General features: G+C 36.3%; 1 protein-coding gene across 8 annotated transcripts in view; it reads left to right on the forward strand.

Moving 5' to 3' along the window:
• Positions 1-17,774, forward strand: part of LOC125683138 (uncharacterized) — a 73,973-nt gene that overhangs the window by 43,014 nt on the left and 13,185 nt on the right. For 7 of the 8 annotated variants that reach the window (XM_056140856.1, XM_048923972.2, XM_056140857.1 and 4 more), the window contains 10 exons: positions 883-924; positions 2,836-2,948; positions 3,249-3,407; positions 5,241-5,356; positions 6,823-6,933; positions 8,736-8,931; positions 12,893-12,995; positions 13,872-13,972; positions 15,293-15,409; positions 15,734-15,830. In XM_056140856.1, coding sequence (XP_055996831.1) covers positions 883-924; positions 2,836-2,948; positions 3,249-3,407; positions 5,241-5,356; positions 6,823-6,933; positions 8,736-8,931; positions 12,893-12,995; positions 13,872-13,972; positions 15,293-15,409; positions 15,734-15,830 — 1,155 coding nt within the window. The remainder of the gene's footprint in view (positions 1-882; positions 925-2,835; positions 2,949-3,248; positions 3,408-5,240; positions 5,357-6,822; positions 6,934-8,735; positions 8,932-12,892; positions 12,996-13,871; positions 13,973-15,292; positions 15,410-15,733; positions 15,831-17,774) is intronic. The other variant, XM_056140858.1, reaches the window with a different exon arrangement.

Consider the following 17,774-nt stretch of genomic DNA (forward strand, 5'->3'; position numbering starts at 1 on the left):
TACTTTCAGATATATGTACATTCATTCACTTAATTGTGTACTTATAAGTCTTTGAAACAGTGATCCGTGATTAAATCTGGCAATTTCAAATGTCCCCCTGAATGATCTACAAAAGAGCCCATTATCAGGTTTATTGGATCTGGTGTGATAACATCAAAGGAAGACAAGATTACAAGAGGAGGGCTATAAACACAGAGTGATCTACAATGCATTTAATTCACTATATGGACTCCATATGCATAGTTCTTGTGGTTCCAATGAGGCATTCAATAAAATGGATTTTAATCAGATTGATGGATTTTAAATTTGTAACTTAATATCATGAATGAATTTCAAACTTTGTGTTTGATACTGATCATTGTGTATCCTTTGGATGTGTATAATTAGGATTGGCTGTTGTATTTTGTTTACTGTTGTTGTTTATTTACAGTAGCAATGAAATAATCTACATGAAATGCCTCTGTGATTCCAAAGTAATAAGGAATGAAATTTCACTGTCCATCTTACTCTCCATTGTGGCTTGGCTGATTCTGGTTAATCAATTTTAATTAGTGTATGGGAGCATATCTTATGAAAGGGGAAATAATTCATTGTGCAGTTGTAGTAATGGGAGCGAACTCCTGCTCTTTAGAGCATTGAAGGGAGGCAATCCATATAGGGTTGAGTGATGTGAAATGTCCACTGGGACACTTGTCAGAGTTCCAGATATTGCTACTAATGAAATCATTGTGAAAAAATCTGCACAGCCAGAAAATGTTGAGGGTGAGGAAGTCAAGCTTTGGGGAAGGGAATGGAAAGCATTACATTCCCTGTAGATTAATGATACCAATATTTAATGTCAAATTGTTTATAAAAATTTTATGTATATTATTTTCTTCATAGAACGAGTTCTTTCCCCACCCTTGCAGAAAATATCCTCACCAGGTATGTGCTTCTTAAGTTACATATGTATCTATGTAAGTAGAGAGAGTTGAGGTTGCATTGTCAGTTAGAAACATGAAATTGAAACTTAACTGATAACATCAAATCTTAAACTCTGTATTTTAGGTAGATGATAGGAATATTGTATATATGCTTTAGAACAGTTTCGACTCTCAAATTTCCTTAATTTATAATTAATTAGATTTCACAGCATAATTCAAAATAGATATTCAGGATTTCGTTCGGATAAATTTTGAAAAGTAAGATACCGTATAGCTGGTTTTTTCTGCGGGGTGATAAGTTTGGCTTATTTTAGCGGTTATAGCTTTCCGCCAAAATTTCACTCGCCAAATATGCACTCAAATGAGACTTTGATATTTGCAAGGGAGAAAACTCTTCCTTGTCTGCCCAAATTTATTCCGCTAAAATTATTAGCTTTTATTAACTTTGAGCAATGAAATCGCCAAATTTTAGACCCGCGGAAAAACCCGCTATACGGTATATATCTGAGTGCCATCATTTGCAGATGTTAGTTTATTACCTGTCTTGAATGTCTTTAATTTGGTTCAGGGATATCTTGGAATGTTAGCTAGAGTATATACTTGTGTTATATTCCGCAAAATCCTCTGTATAATAGCATGGTGGAAGGTTTTTTCCCCCAAGGATGCAGTAAACTTTGGCAATTTTCTATCTCATTTGTAAACAAATAATTTTACTGTAATATATTCTGGCAGACATAGATTTCCAAAACATAAAAATTGACAAGCAGTGTAATGTTAATTCCTTTTCTGCGAAACGTTTTATTGTGGCGGTTATTGTCATCTTAAACAACTGACCAAAAAAAACAAACCTTGCAGTTTATCTACCTCCCAAGCTGGAGAGTGTTTCATGTATCTAATTGACTGTAAAAACACCATATTCAGATCGCTGACACATTTGGATGTAAATTAAGCTTATTAAAAATTTTGAGGCATGGTACCATTAAATTGCTAAAATAAGTCAAAATGACAGAATTACTCAGTGGAGAAAAGCTGCTATACGGAACGCTTTCAATATTAAATGGACTGGTACTGTATATTCAATACGCACAGCTGCATGCATCATACACATTTAATCTAGACATAGAAAACTAAATACACAGGCCTGGAAACATGTAAACCCAGTGTCTTGGTGTCACTTGGATTTTAATTGCTTGAATTTTATTTAGATCAAACCTTTTGAAATCAGTTTATCCTTGACTTAATTTATTTTCATGGAAAGAAATTATAATACTGTTACTTCATGATTATAAGTAATTTTCAACAAAAAGGAACTCTATAGTCATAATTACTAATATTTCACCACTCTCTAGTATGGAGAAGGTTTCATTTGATACCACAGTGCTTTAATTGTAATGTAATCAGGAATTTTGCTTGTCCCTGATTGGTGGAAACAATTTTTTCTGGGATGTATCTCAGAGTGAGAGAATCTACTGGGGATTTCTGATGTCACAATTTAAATGTTTAAAAACGTGATATAGACAGATACTGATAAACCATACATCAAAGCAGATCTATGAGACTATGTTTATAATCTTTTGATTAAATCAAATGGGGCAGAAAAAATTGTAAAATTCTTGATTATTTCATTGAACAGTTGCTGACAGTTTGATTTTGGACTACTAGTGGCTATATCGACTTGGTCAAGTATTTGTTGACTTCTGCCTTATATCCAACCAATACCTGACCAAGTTTGATAGTCATGACCAGACATCATCAAAGGTCAATAACTGCATAGTACATATACTAGCTAGTACAGTTATTTAGATATATGTAACTTCCAAGTTCACCTAGTTTGCCCTGTAGTTCTATCGCATGCACAGCTGGTAATGGGATGACTTGCTTATGCTTCTTTTTCCCTTTTGGTGAATGGTAGTTGATGAAGGAATATCACCTTCATTAGCCACACCCATTGTAGAACAACCAAAGAAAGAAAGACCCAAGAAAACCAAGAAAGAAGTTCCAAAGAGACTGCCCTCTCCTGTCAGGGTAAGTAAACAAGACTAGTACTATCTGGTGTGAACCAGAAGAGACTGCCCTCTCCTGTCAGGGTAAGTAAACAAGACTAGTACTATCTGGTGTAAACCAGAAGAGACTGCCCTCTCCTGTCAGGGTAATTAAACAAGACTAGTAATATCTGGTGTAAACCAGAAGAGACTGCCCTCTCCTGTCAGGGTAAGTAAACAAGACTAGTAATATCTGGTGTAAACCAGCGAGCATATTTTGTCAATAAACCTACTACTTTATCAATCTGAGAAAAAGTAAAAAACTTTTGTGTGACTTTTTCAGAGCATCACTCCTAAATCTCCAGTACCTATAGTTGAAGAAGAGGTCACCCTACCATCCAGGGAACCCACCCCTGAATATGTACCCACCCCTACCCCCAAGATTCCAGAGTTGCCCCCAGTGGACATCCCTCCTCTACCAGAGATCATTGAGGAGAAAAAGGTAATTACATGTAGCAAAGGCTCAGCAAATGGACATAAATAGATGTTAATCAGCAATAGCATGGAGGGATTTATTTTCCCCTCATATTTCATTGCGAGAGGGGAGATAGTAACAGGACCGTCCAAGTGTCACAGGGTAAGTTAGTGTGTGTGTTTGTGCAACACTGAGTTTGTATAATCTACAGGTCACATTTCTTGCTCAATTGATTTGATACTTCACAGGTAGATTTATTATCAAGAGAGAAAGAGCTCTATTGATTTTGGGGTTCAAAGGTCAAGGTCACTATGGTCCTCATAGAAAAAACTTGTAGACACTGTACAGACCACATTTTTTGCTCCATTGATTTAATACTTCACATGCTGCTCTGCAATCTAATTAAAATCAGATTCTAGGATACGCTCATAATCGCTATAATAGGATCTGACATAACCCCATAGGGGGTCATGTCCACATGATCTTTCGCTTGGAATATTCATGAGAACTATCAGCCAGTCAGATTGCGCCATACAGACAATGATGGCTATAGGCGGTTCCTTGCAATTTGTAAACAAATTGCTGTAATCTCTCTCCCACGAAGTTTATTCCACACTGTAAAATTGTATATTCTTGCAAAACGAATTTTAAACTTTTGCAATAATGCCTAATCTATTCTGTTCATACAAACAACAAAACGTACGATATGAAATACACCCAAATTGAATTAATTGTGAATTCCGATTTATGTATGAATAGGGATGGGTATGATTTGAATAGTTTTCAAGATGGTTTACGTAAATAACGCAAGGAATATAACACCAGTTGACGTAAACGGTGCATTGTAACTTCGCATCTAGCTGCGATGTGTTTTCTTTCAAACCAAACAATGGCAGCCATTTTCCTTGAATTGTGAACACCGACGATTTCAAAGCCGATGCGCTGATTGGCTGACATAAAGTTTTTCTGAACATGACCCTTAACCGGGTTATGTCAGATCTACTTACACAGAGTATATGACGGGGATCTAAGAAATCTGATTTTAATTAGATTGGCTGCTCTGTTATCAACAGAGGAAGAACCCAGCTGATATTAGGGTCCAAAGGTCAAGGTTGCCATGAGACTTCATAGAAAAAACTTGTAAGCGCTCAATGTGAGGTGATATGCCCCGCACCTTGCGGAACTCTTGTTACTCCAACATTGTGAAAAGGTGTTTGCTATATTCTACAGAGTTGAAATAGTTCTCATTTTTGATTTAAATTGTAAAAATCAAGTGACATTTGTGAGATCTTATCATTCACTGATGAAAAGCTGACAACACTTAGAAATGATCAGATACAGTGAAACTTTACCTTCCTAACACAATATGTTTACTTTGAGACTATTGATGCTCCATCTTTATGTGTGTTCTCTGGATCAGATTTTAGAACAGGGGTATTAAGCCATATTTCTTGTCCACTTGTTTTTCAAAATTCCATCAATGATGCCTTGCATAAACACGGGTTTTTTATGTGTTTTTAAAGGTTAAATAAAGATCAAGGTCACTGTAAGACAAATTCCATGTATAAAAGATTTGGAATTCATGTATTGTGTATTTGATTTCAATTAGACTGGGAGGGATGCTAAATTTGCATAAAGAGCTGGGTTCATACATAAATTAAAAGGGTTATAGTACTTGTAATGATGTTTCACAAATACATTTTGTTATCTTAATTTTATTGCTTGCATAACAGCCAGTTGTCCCTATAATGTAACATACACTGTACACTAGGTGACACAATGTTAGGATGTTCCTGTCTGAAGATGTTCCTGTATTGTTAGAGGCATGTTCAGCCATTCTTGTCTTAAATGTTTCAACAGGAGAAGAAAGTGAAAATTGACACCAGGAAAGCATTTGAACCTATCCAGGTTATGCCGAAAATCAAAGACGCTGTTCCTCCTCCTCCAAAGAAAAGCAAACCTCCCACTTTTACAAAGTAAGTATTATTAATATATAGTTAACCTGAACAATCTGAGACCTATACATACAGTAATCTTTGCCTATAATATATCCTATTATAAAATAGTTTTGTTTATAAAGTAGCAATTTCAACTCTTTGGAATTTTGTTAACATAATTATTTGACAAAAAATATAATTTATGACATCAGCTTATAACTTAAATCTGTTAAGTATCAATTTGGAAGTTCGGCTAAACAGGTACACCTCTTATAACTCATAGTGTCCATGATTTGACAAACTTGTTTTTCAAACCAGTGACCACTGAAGGTACCACTGTACAGGTGTACCTGGATACTTAAGTCTGTTTCACTGTGACTTACACTATAAGCGAGGTTTACTGTAGTCTGTTTCACTGTGACTTTCACTATAAGCGAGGTTTACTGTAGTCCGTTTCACTGTGACTTTCGCTATAAGCGAGGTTTACTGTAGTCTGTTTCATGGTGAGTTTCACTATAAGCGAGGTTTACTGTAGTCTGTTTCACGGTGACTTTCACTATAAGTGAGGTTTACTGTAGTCCGTTTCACTGACTTTCACTATAAGTGAGGTTTACTGTAGTCTGTTTCACTGACTTTCACTATAAGTGAGGTTTACTGTAGTCTGTTTCACTGTGACTTTCACTATAAGTGAGGTTTACTGTAGTCCGTTTCACTGTGACTTTCACTATAAGTAAGGTTTACTGTAGTCTGTTTCACTGTGACTTTCACTATAAGCGAGGTTTACTGTAGTCTGTTTCACTGTGACTTTCACTATAAACGAGGTTTACTGTAGTCTGTTTCACTGTGACTTTCACTATAAGCGAGGTTTACTGTAGTCTGTTTCACTGTGACTTTCACTATAAGTAAGGTTTACTGTAGTCTGTTTCACTGTGACTTTCGCTATAAGTGAGGTTTACTGTAGTCCATTTCACTGTGACTTTCATTCCCAATTCTCTTTTATCCATGTTCTTTACACTGTGCAATCCAACATGCTGTCTAATCTGACACAAAAGTGATCTCCCATCCGAGTTCGATTAGGCAGTTTTCACTGTAATACAGTTTCTGAAAGTGCTTCCTAGTTACCAATGTGTTAGTTTTTGGTAAGGATAATGTTGATATGTGTTATATGTTCTAATGCAAACTGTGCAGTGTTTGGTAAGGATAATGTTGATATTATGGTGCAGGATAAACAAAATGCACAATTACCTGAAATATTTGTGAGTGAAATTAGGCCTGGGGTTGAAAATGAGGGGAAAGGGCACGACAAGCCACAGTCAATAATCACATTTTTATTCTCTCATCCGAATATCACTTATATTTCAAGACAGTAACCTTGTGCTTTAATATATCTGTGGTTAAAAATTTATTATACATTTTTTGTATTGTGCAAGGTATGATTTAACCTGTAGTGTAATAAACACTACATGTACAATATTAAACTGCACACTGTTTTTTATACCCCCTAGAAAATCCCAGCCCAAGAAGAGAATACCATCTGCAGAAGCTCCAGTAACAACAGAGGAAATCCGACAAATGAAGGACCCTCTGGACTTTCTTGCTAAATACTGCATCATCAGGTAATCATCAACCTCACTAAATACTGCATCATCAACCTCACTAAATACTGCATCATCAACCTCACTAAATACGGCATCATCAACCTCACTAGATTCTGCATCATCAACCTCACTAAATACGGCATCATCAACCTCACTAAATACGGCATCATCAACCTCATTAAATACGGCATCATCAACCTCACTAGATACAGCATCAACCTCACTAGATACTGCATAATTAATGTCACTAAATACGGCATCATCAGGTAATCATCAACCTCACTAAATACTGCATCATCAACCTCACTAGATTCTGCATCATCAACCTCACTAAATACTGCATCATCAACCTCACTAAATACAGCATCATCAACCTCACTAGATACAGCATCATCAACCTCACTAAATACTGCATCATCAACCTCACTAGATTCTGCATCATTAACCTCACAAGATACGGCATCATTAACCTCACTAAATACTGCATAATTAATGTCACTAAATACGGCATCATCAACCTCACTAAATACGGCATCATCAACCTCACTAAATACTGCATCATCAACCTCACTACATACTGTATCATCAACCTCACTAGATACGGCATCATCAACCTCACTAAATACGGCATCATCAACCTCACTACATACTGTATCATTAACCTCACTAGATACGGCATCATCAACCTCACTAAATACGGCATCATCAACCTCACTAGATTCTGCATCATTAACCTCACAAGATACGGCATCATTAACCTCACTAAATACTGCATAATTAATGTCACTAAATACGGCATCATCAACCTCACAAGATACGGCATCATCAACTTCACTAAATACGGCATCATCAACCTCACTAGATACGGCATCATCAACCTCACTAAATACGGCATCATCAACCTCACTAAATACTGCATAATTAATGTCACTAAATACGGCATCATCAACCTCACTAAATACGGCATCATCAACCTCACTAAATACGGCATCATCAACCTCACTAAATACGGCATCATCAACCTCACTAGATACGGCATCATCAACCTCACTAAATACGGCATCATCAACCTCACTAAATACGGCATCATCAACCTCACTAGATACGGCATCATCAACCTCACTAAATACGGCATCATCAACCTCACTAAATACGGCATCATCAACCTCACTAGATACGGCATCATCAACCTCACTAAATACGGCATCATCGACCTCACTAAATACGGCATCATCGACCTCACTAAATACGGCATCATCAACCTCATTAAATACTGCATCATAAGGTAATTAATGAACGTCACTTCCATGATTATAGGGTTTGGGCAGAAATACTTTTCTTGCTCACTAAGAACTTGCAGACAAATATGAAGGCAACTTTTTATTTATTCTTCCACTTTTAAAAACGACATATAAGTATTTGAACTCACTGTATCTTGTATGTATTGTTAAATGGCTTGTTTATTGAAAAGTTGTCCGAATTAGAGCAGAAAATGAGATGTCACTGGACAGTTTAAATATTAAAACCACGATGGAATCAGCAATGAAATAAGGGTCTGATATTCTGTATTTTCATACTGGTAATTTACATATTCATTTAAGAGTACTAATTAGACCTTTGTTAAAAATTCTCAAGTTACTGTTTCAAATTTCACTCAAGGATACATCCTGCAATGTTTTTTTTTTTTTTACATTGACTTAAGTGATATGTATAAGAGAAATATATATCTACCCTGAAGCATGTTCATGAAATAATTTCACTATTGCAGTTAATGGACCACCACTGTTTTCATTTAAACGATTTTTTTCATTTTTCCTCAGCAAGGACCGACTGCCTTACTATGAGAGAATCTACAAAAATATTGTGTCTAGTCAGCCCCAGAGGTATGAACGACAGCACCCTCTCTCCCCTACCACAGGGATGCCCATCACTGAAGGAACCAGCTGGGGAAATCATGAACTGAACATGTTTCATGACCTTGTACTGATCAGTCGAGGTCAGGAACCAAAGCGACCTGTAAGTAAAGGTCAAAGGGTACACTTGTATATTGTGGGTGCCTGAGTGAAGATCAGTTCTTGATTAGGGCTGTTCCAGAAATGATCAAATGGGGGGGGGGGTCGGGCGGCAAATGATATTTTTTTGTGTGGGTGGTCGTATTTTTTCATATTTTATTTGGTCCGTGGTTGGACTGTTAAAAAAATATTTATTATGGGTAGTGGGTAGTTTCTATTGTTTTATTTTGTGCCACGTGGGTGTTGAGTTTTCAGAATATTTTTATTGTCGCTCTTGTCGTGTTGGTTACAAAACGTCGGAGGGAAAATTGAAAACGTGCTTTCGAAATGGTGCTTTCGAAATCGGAAATCGGAAGTAACATAGAACTATTCGAGTTGTCGCTCTTTGCAGCGCATAACTTTCCATTACGGCACTCTTCAAATTAGAGGCGCGTTTAGTAGGGTCCCTTTGGACATGATGGCGGCGAATTCTGTTCTGTAGATTATTACAGTTTACAGTGCATCGATTTTGGGAATATTTTGAAACCAATAGGTATTCCGTTTTCTAATAAAAATAGGCAAACCTTAGTTGATTTATACGAGGGTACCGATGCGTTATATTTATCAGTCAGTGTGATGGTGATATGGAGGCCTCTGGGCGCGGGCTCCATTAGAAGACGAACGATTCGTGGAAAAACTAATCCATACCCATTTCATGATAATAGCATCGTTTGGACTCCCAATCTTTCCAACATTCCCGCTATAGATGCCTTTGATTGTTGATGTGACATCGTTTCTTCAGAACTACTGTGATACAATGTCGCACAGGCATTACCGCGTCATTGACTAGAATGTTTGTCCCGAAAACCTCGCGAGATTTGTACTGTTTTCATTTTTAAAAATATTTTTGTGGTGGGTCTGGTTAGTTTTTTTTTTTAATTAGATGGGTCATTGTAAAATGAGTTTATCAATTTCATGGGTCATGGGGTAATTTTTTTTTTTTTTTTATGGGTGCTTGGTATGTACAAAAGGTGCCTCCCGACCCCCCAATGTATTTATTTCTGGAATAGCCCTTAACAGATTTGAATATCTTAAGAAATTAATCTGTATCTCAAAGACCAAGGGTCTTTGATAAAATTTGGGAGATATTCATGGATTTGAGATATCCGAACAAAGTGACAAAGTCCTTTGTCTTGTCCTTTCTGAGTAATGGCGTTTATCTGTAAAGCATGCTGACGATATATTGTGTAGGTATTATTTTGAAATACGCTATCCATGATATTGGATGTTGACTGAATTTAATAATTTTATGGTCAAAGACTGGACTAAACACCCAAACTGTAATACCGGTACCAATTACTACGACTTAGATACCCATAAGGTAGGGGTTAACTGGCAACCCCTAAACAATGGTGAATAGTGGAGGAGAATTGTACAGTTACAAGATCAGGCCCCGGGATCACGAACGTCTTGAGTCAAACTCAAGGGCTGTATTTTACTCAAATCTGAGAATTTTTCTCAAATCTCTGAGTTGAACTCAATAAAGTGTGCCACAAAACTTGAGTCTTGCTCAAGTTGAGAAAATGCTTGAGTTTTTCTCAAAAAACCTGAGTTTGCTAAATACCTGTCTCAGAAGTAAACTCAAATCAAAAATGGCTGCCAGACGAATGTTTTTAATGAACTTGATGAGAATTCCCAGAAAAATGATTAAAGACAGGACCAATCCTCTTGAAGTTTTATCGTCTGACGAGATATTTCAACGGTACCGCTTTAGATCCGCCACCATTTTATTCATATGTGGATTGATATCCGAGGATCTCCGCCACCAAACACAGAGAAGTTGCCCCTTACCACCACTTCTCCAAGTTCTAGCGGCTTTGCGCTTTTATGCGACTGGTTCCTTTTATGAACTTATAGGGGATTCACTTTCAATCTCAAAATCGTCTGTCGGACGGGCAGTAAGAGCTGTTACCTCCCTTATTTGTTCCTTGTCGGCACGATATATTAAGTTCCCATCCCAAGATGAGATACCGTCAATACGAACACGATTCTATGACCACTCACTCATTAACCGCTCTAGCCATAGTTTCCCATGCTACCTCTCTCTCCTTTTTTCCTCTCCCTGATCCCTTAAACTTGCCGAACAATTTTCCTTCCAGTTTGTTAACTGTTTCTATGAGAATGGTTTGCTCCAGACTAGTCCACGCTGGCTTCCTTTTCACTGGTGTGGCCATTCCAGGTTCCAGTGTTTCACACATTGCCGGCTGAGACATCTCGATGGGGGTATACAATAATGTAGCCTCTGGAGTTGACGGCAAATCAATGATGTTGTATAGGATAAATCTGACATTTTTGTTGATACAGGCGTACCATAATATATAACGTCATCAAAACATTTAAACATTACGTCACAATGCCCTGTGATGATGTTACGGACGTGAAGTATAAAGAAACAAACAAACAAGGAATCTTAAAAGATTTTTATTGGGTATTTTAAAACCTGGCCACATACAACATTTACAATTAGTTGAGTTTTATTTGGAATGTTTTTACTCTGCTGAGTTGAGTAAAACAAACGTTCGTGGCACACTTATTTGAGTCGAAACTCAGGAGAGTAGAGTTAATTTTTCTCAACTCAAATTTGCGTTGAGTAAAATCCAACGTTCGTGATCCCGGGGCCAGGCCTGGAGGTCATGAAACTTTTTTGAGCATGTTTTCAAACTTGAACTTAAACTCCATGCTCTAAATCGTACTCTTACTCAAAAGTGAAGGTTATAAAACATGTATAAAATCATTCTCACATTCAAATGGAGTACATGCTCAATATTATTCGAGTATGTTTTGAAGCTTGCTCAAAGTTGTACTCAAAGCAAATGTGGCTGAGTTTGAGTATGAGTACGGTAACAGTTTTATAACCTCCAGGCCAGGTATATTTAGGAGAACAGAAAATTTACCACACTTAGAGATAAACCAAGTAATCTTATAATAGGGCTTGGAGCCTTGAAGACACTTGATATAAGCGGGATTTCAAGAATTTGTAGAGGAGATATCATTTTTTAAATCATTTACATGGGGAATACAGCTGGGACCGGTGATCATTTTCAACATAATTATGGTAATCAAGATAACCCATATTCAAGATACTGATATTCACCTGTAATTTATTGCTAGTATGGTATGGTTTTAAGAAAAGTATCCCAGAATCCTTGAGTATGGTCCAACATATTTTTATACCCCCCGCAACAAGTTGTGGGGGTATACTGGAATCAGGTTGTCCGTCTGTCTGTCCGTCCGTCTGAAGATGCAATGATTTCCAGGCTCTAAAGCATTATCCTTTCCACCTACCGTCACCATATCATATATATGGACTACCCATGGGATGAAGATGTTCCCTATGGATTTTGGGGTCAAAAGGTCAAGTGCACTGGACATCGAAGTAGCAATATGGTTTCCGGGCTCTAAAGCGGTATCCTTTCTACCTACAGTCACCATATCATACATATGGACTACCCATGGGATGAAGATCTTCCCTATCGATTTTGGGGTCAAAAGGTTAAAGGTCAAGCGCACTGGACATCGAAGTAGCAATATGGTTTCTGGGCTCTAAAGCGTTATCCTTTCCACCTATAGTCACCATATCATACATATGGACTACCCATGGGATGAAGATATTCCCTATCGATTTTGGGGTCAAAAGGTCAAAGGTCACGTGCACTGGACATCGAAGTAGCAATATGGTTCGGTTTGTCATGCCATTTGTTTTTTACACTCAGAAAAGAGGTAGTTTATACCTATTTCCAACACCCTTTGGGAGATTGGGGTAAGTGGGGGGTATTCTTAGTGAGCATTGCTCACAGTACCTCTTGTTTTTCAACATAATATATTAATTGGATGCTGAATGTGGCCTTTTGACAGTTCTACACAGGGAGAGACCTAACGATGTTACAAAATGAACTTGTAATGTACAGTAACCTTTTCTGTGATAGGGACTGAGTGGTCCAGAGCAGTACTTTGAGAAGATCTGTTATACACTGGAGATGTTAGAAGGCAAACATGATCAGCTGGCTGGCGACCTTCACCTTTTGGAAAGTAAGTCTAAAGAACACATAAGTATAAGTGTCATATAGGAACAGTTGAGAAATGCAAATTCTTGAAAGAACTGCAGCCTTAAGTAAAATATATTCATAATATTGAAGTTTTGAGATCATTATTGTCTTAGTCCTACTAAACAGAGAACTCGGGGAACTTTTATAGGGAACCTTAGAGAACCCTGAAGATTTTTAATTATTACAAGTTTGTATTACTGACTGTAAAATGTTTGACAGCATTTATTATTGAGAATAGTGCAAATAATTATCAAAGTAACAAATTTCCAACCATCTATAATCCAATCTATTCAATTTATTGAAGAAATATGCCGTCCATTTGCCGTTTTATAATTTTTGTAATCTACTTTATATTCATATACATGTATATACTAAATGTAAAGCTTCTGAAGATCACCGGGATTTGTCAAGCATCACAATTGGTCAAGCTACTATTTTTTTATTTGTTCAAAATAAACAAATTTGACGAATAATTCTAGTAAATATGAATTCTCGCATAACTTTTAGTTCTTCATATTTATTAATTAGATCGGGATCGATGTTACGGAAAATAACGCATGGAGAAGGGAGACCATTTTTCTCCAATAAAATGAATAAAACGGTTTATAAATGGATGAATATCCATTACTTAGATTAATAAGTGTACTATTATCAATAATCAATGTAGATAGATAGTTAACACACTTGTAATGATTAAAAATCCCAGGGGTTCTCTAGAGTTCTCTGTTTAGTAGGCCCCATCTTGTCTTGATAATAAAGGATATAAAAGACTTTCACTCTAATTTTGATGAGTAATTTCCCCCTATTATTATTACTGGTAGCTGTTGCGATTAAAAGATGTATTGTGATTGTTATGTAGCAAAAAGAATTCAACAGCTGGCTGAAAGGGCAAGAAAACTTGTACCAGACATCTCGTCTGTCCATTACCAGAAGAAAGAGAAAAAAGGCAAAAAGAAAAAGGTACCTCTATTAATGATTTTCATTGTAACATATGCATTCTAAATCATTGTTTTTGTCTCTAAACCCTGGACTTCCTATCTCAAATTAAATATATATGTATATTTCCTTTCAAACATTTGATTAAGTTAATTATTTTTTTGTAACTAGTTATGGATAATCTTTGTCTCTATTCATCATTATGTGTTGTGTATAATGTGTTAACTTGCACCCATTTTTTATGTCTTCTTTAAAAATGTCTGATCCAATTCAAACCGAATTTGGTATATGTTAACTGTGTTGACAAAATTGAAAGAATATTAAGGCTTTCCCTTACCTTAAAACTGGGACTAAGACCATAAAAAATAGTGAAATCTTTTCAAATATTCTTCTTTATTCATGGACATCTAGGAGGAGGTCTTTCATCTTACTATTAAGATGCAGGTAGTCCTGCCAGGGGCGAAAAGAATCTGGGTTATGTCTTTGAGGGCAAAGACAAATTAAAGGAGGGAGGAATGTGTAGTAGTTAGGGCTATACGGACCATGGATATCGAGGCCTGGATAGCTCAGTGGTTAGAACACCTGACTAGTAATGCTGGGGTCCCGGGTTCAATTCCTGGTTCAGTCATAGATTTTCTCCTCTTCTATACTACAATATAAATAGATATATAATCAGACTTACTGTACCAGCTTGTGAAATTCATGTCATCTGTTTATGGTACACGTACGAATTGAAGTCCCAGACAGGAAGTAGATTGATATATTGCAAATGTTTTTAGAAATCTTTGCTCCTGGACATCTGGCAAACAATGTATGCAAGTATTAATGTACTAGTGAGTCTCGAGTCTCTTAAGTCCTATACTGTATGGTGGGTGGAGATATGGGTCGAAATTTCATACTTTAGGCATACCCACACATTAAAATTATCCACGAATCTTAAGATACCACAACTTTCCAATTATGAAACCATAATCCTCTGAAACCATGAAAGACCTTTAAAAAAAATACAGTCAAACCTCATTATGGGACTGAGACAAAGCTTTGAGATATCCAAGGGTTTGAGATATTGAGGTTAAAATACATAAAGAAAATGTAGTTGGGACTTTCAACTTACTTCGACATATCCATAAAAAAAAATATCAATGCTCGAGATATCGAATTTCAGCTGTAATTGATTTCACAATATACATTCTTTATCATAACTTTGCATGCCATTGAGTTTTGATGTGGAAATGCTAGTAATATGGTATGTTGTATACTACTCGTGTGATCTGTCAGACATGTGGGTCTGCTCTTGTTCCAGAATTTTGATTAATCATGCAATCATGTTTGTGCTTTTACCAGAAAAAGAAGAAGAACAAAGATAAAGAGGAAGAGATTCCAGCCAAGGTCATCTTGTCCCGGGCTGACATCACTGATGATGTCATAGTTAGCAGGATTGATGAGAAGTTGCTCAAAAAAGTAGGTATCAGTGAGTTTAATGATGCATATGTTCTTAAGTGAGTATGCATGACTCTCTTTTGCTGTGTACATGACTGTAAATATAAGAAGAAATATTTTATTGATTTATAATACATTTTCATACATGTACTTGCTAATTACTTAAAAAGTAAAATAAGCAGTCAGATGTATTTCAGCATGTTATAGATTACATAGATTAGATTTTATTAAAGATTTCATATCACATAAAGAAAAAGAAACCCTGTAAACTCTCCACTATTTTTGTACATATACTCCCATTTTTCCCCATTGTACCTAAAATATACTTTTATTTTGTAAAATCAGCTGATGAAGGAACCTGCTCAGCATTTGTTAGGCTGTGAGATAGACAGATGTAGAGAAAAATTGGGCAATATTGAGGACAGACTGATCCAGCTGGAAGGTAGGGGCAATAACTCTATTCGTCTTGAATTCTCTGTAGATACTGAGTTTTGTTACACATCCTTGATTGATGCATATTATACTGCAGCAAGTAACAAAGATTGTAGTGTGATTTAGGGACTAAAGCTAATTTTTTACCTAATATGTTTTATGATACAAACTTAGTGCAGTTTAAGCTCTATAAACTGCTTTGCGATGTTTAAGAAAGCATATATAAACTAGCTGCCTCAAGTTATGCTATATTGCATGACATAGGTAAAAGTTGGTTTCATTCCTTATAATTCAATGCAGAAGACAAAAGTACAAGCCTTATATGTAGTTAATAAAATGTGAATAAACACGTACACTGATTATACAGATCTAGGATATTCACTTAGCAACTACTGACGAAGTGTCAAGCTGTGAAGGCAGCCATCTTAGCTCTATAGTTCTTCACATAACCAGAGTTTATAATCTAAATTTGAAATGTAGTTATTGAAAGTGGGGCCAGTGTAACAAATCTTGAAAACAGAAAATATGTGCAGGCTACACATGTAGTGTTAAAATTTACTTTAGAGCACTAAAGGAAGCCCAGACAGAAAGTTAATATGTACAGGCTACACATGTAGTGTTTACTTAGAGCACTAAAGGAAGCCGGTGGCAGACAGAAAGTCGACTTGACTTTGTGCAAAACAAGTCTTCAAATACCAATTTTGATTTTTTAAAAGTTTTAAATTACATCAAAACTTGTGTAGCAGGTCTGACATTCGTATAGTCTGTACTTCGCGTTGTATTTGTTTTATTTTATTTGATAGTGGCGACTTCGAAACGACTTAACTACACTATGATTAGAAACTTGAAAATAAATTCAATTAGAAATGAAAATAAGATAAATAACACTTTACGTATTTATTACCAGTATGAATGTGACAAATGCAAACTTAGATCCTAGAACTTAACCTAAAAACTATCAAGAAATTCTCCCAACCCAGAGGTAATATGATAATTTTAATAAGTAAAAATGAGCAAAGTAGACAAACAAAACGCAATTCCAAAATAGGAAGAATGGAAGAAGTGTAGCTAGCAAGGCCAGCTGTCTCGCTTCGACAAATAGTAAGCTACATGGCAAATATAGCAAATTAAACAGTAGAAACTGTCATTAAAGTTATTGGCTAAAAGATAAAAAGGGCGTGGTCAAATACAACAGGTGAATGATTTACGTCGGGATCGAAATCCAGAAATAAAAGTAAAAGTAAAACCCAAACTACCACACTTGCTATTGCATGCAACATTGTTGCCAGTTAAATCTGACTTAGTAAAATATAAGCAAGTGACTAATCATGATCCAGAATTATGTCATTGTGATGTCATCTGGTAAAATGGGACACATTTAATGCTTTGAGAGGCAGATCAAGATAAAGCAAAAAAAAAAAAAAAAATTGCCAATATTCTATGTAATATTTAGAGTATCCTTGAACGAGTGTATCTTCTGATACCAGTCGAGGGGGCGGAGCCCCCGAGACTGGTATCGGAAGATGCACGAGTTCAAGGTTACTCTAAATGTTTTGTATCATTGCGCTCAGAAATTATTGCATCATCCTTAATTATATAACTGTACTCTAACAAGGAGCTGCGTGACCAAAATAGACCAATCAAAACTCATTATTGAAATCGCATGTTTATCCTATACGGTCGAATAAAACGCTTGTCACTTTTTAAGCAATAACCACTATGGACGATGGCTGGGAATTTTTGCTCTCACAGTTTGCAGAATCCGTATATAGAAATTCAGATACATGTTGAAGATTCGTTGCAAAGTATGACGCTCGATCTACCGGGACTAAAAAATGAACCTCATGGATTTCGATATAGGAGATATTTTGGACATGATGGAGACTGATTTGAGTGCGCCAAATTTCTCCAGTCCTGAGGTCGAGATGAAAAATGAACGATTTGAACCGGTGTC

This window comes from Ostrea edulis, chromosome 6 (genome assembly GCF_947568905.1).
Source record: "Ostrea edulis chromosome 6, xbOstEdul1.1, whole genome shotgun sequence".
Taxonomy (NCBI): Eukaryota; Metazoa; Mollusca; class Bivalvia; order Ostreida; family Ostreidae; genus Ostrea; species Ostrea edulis.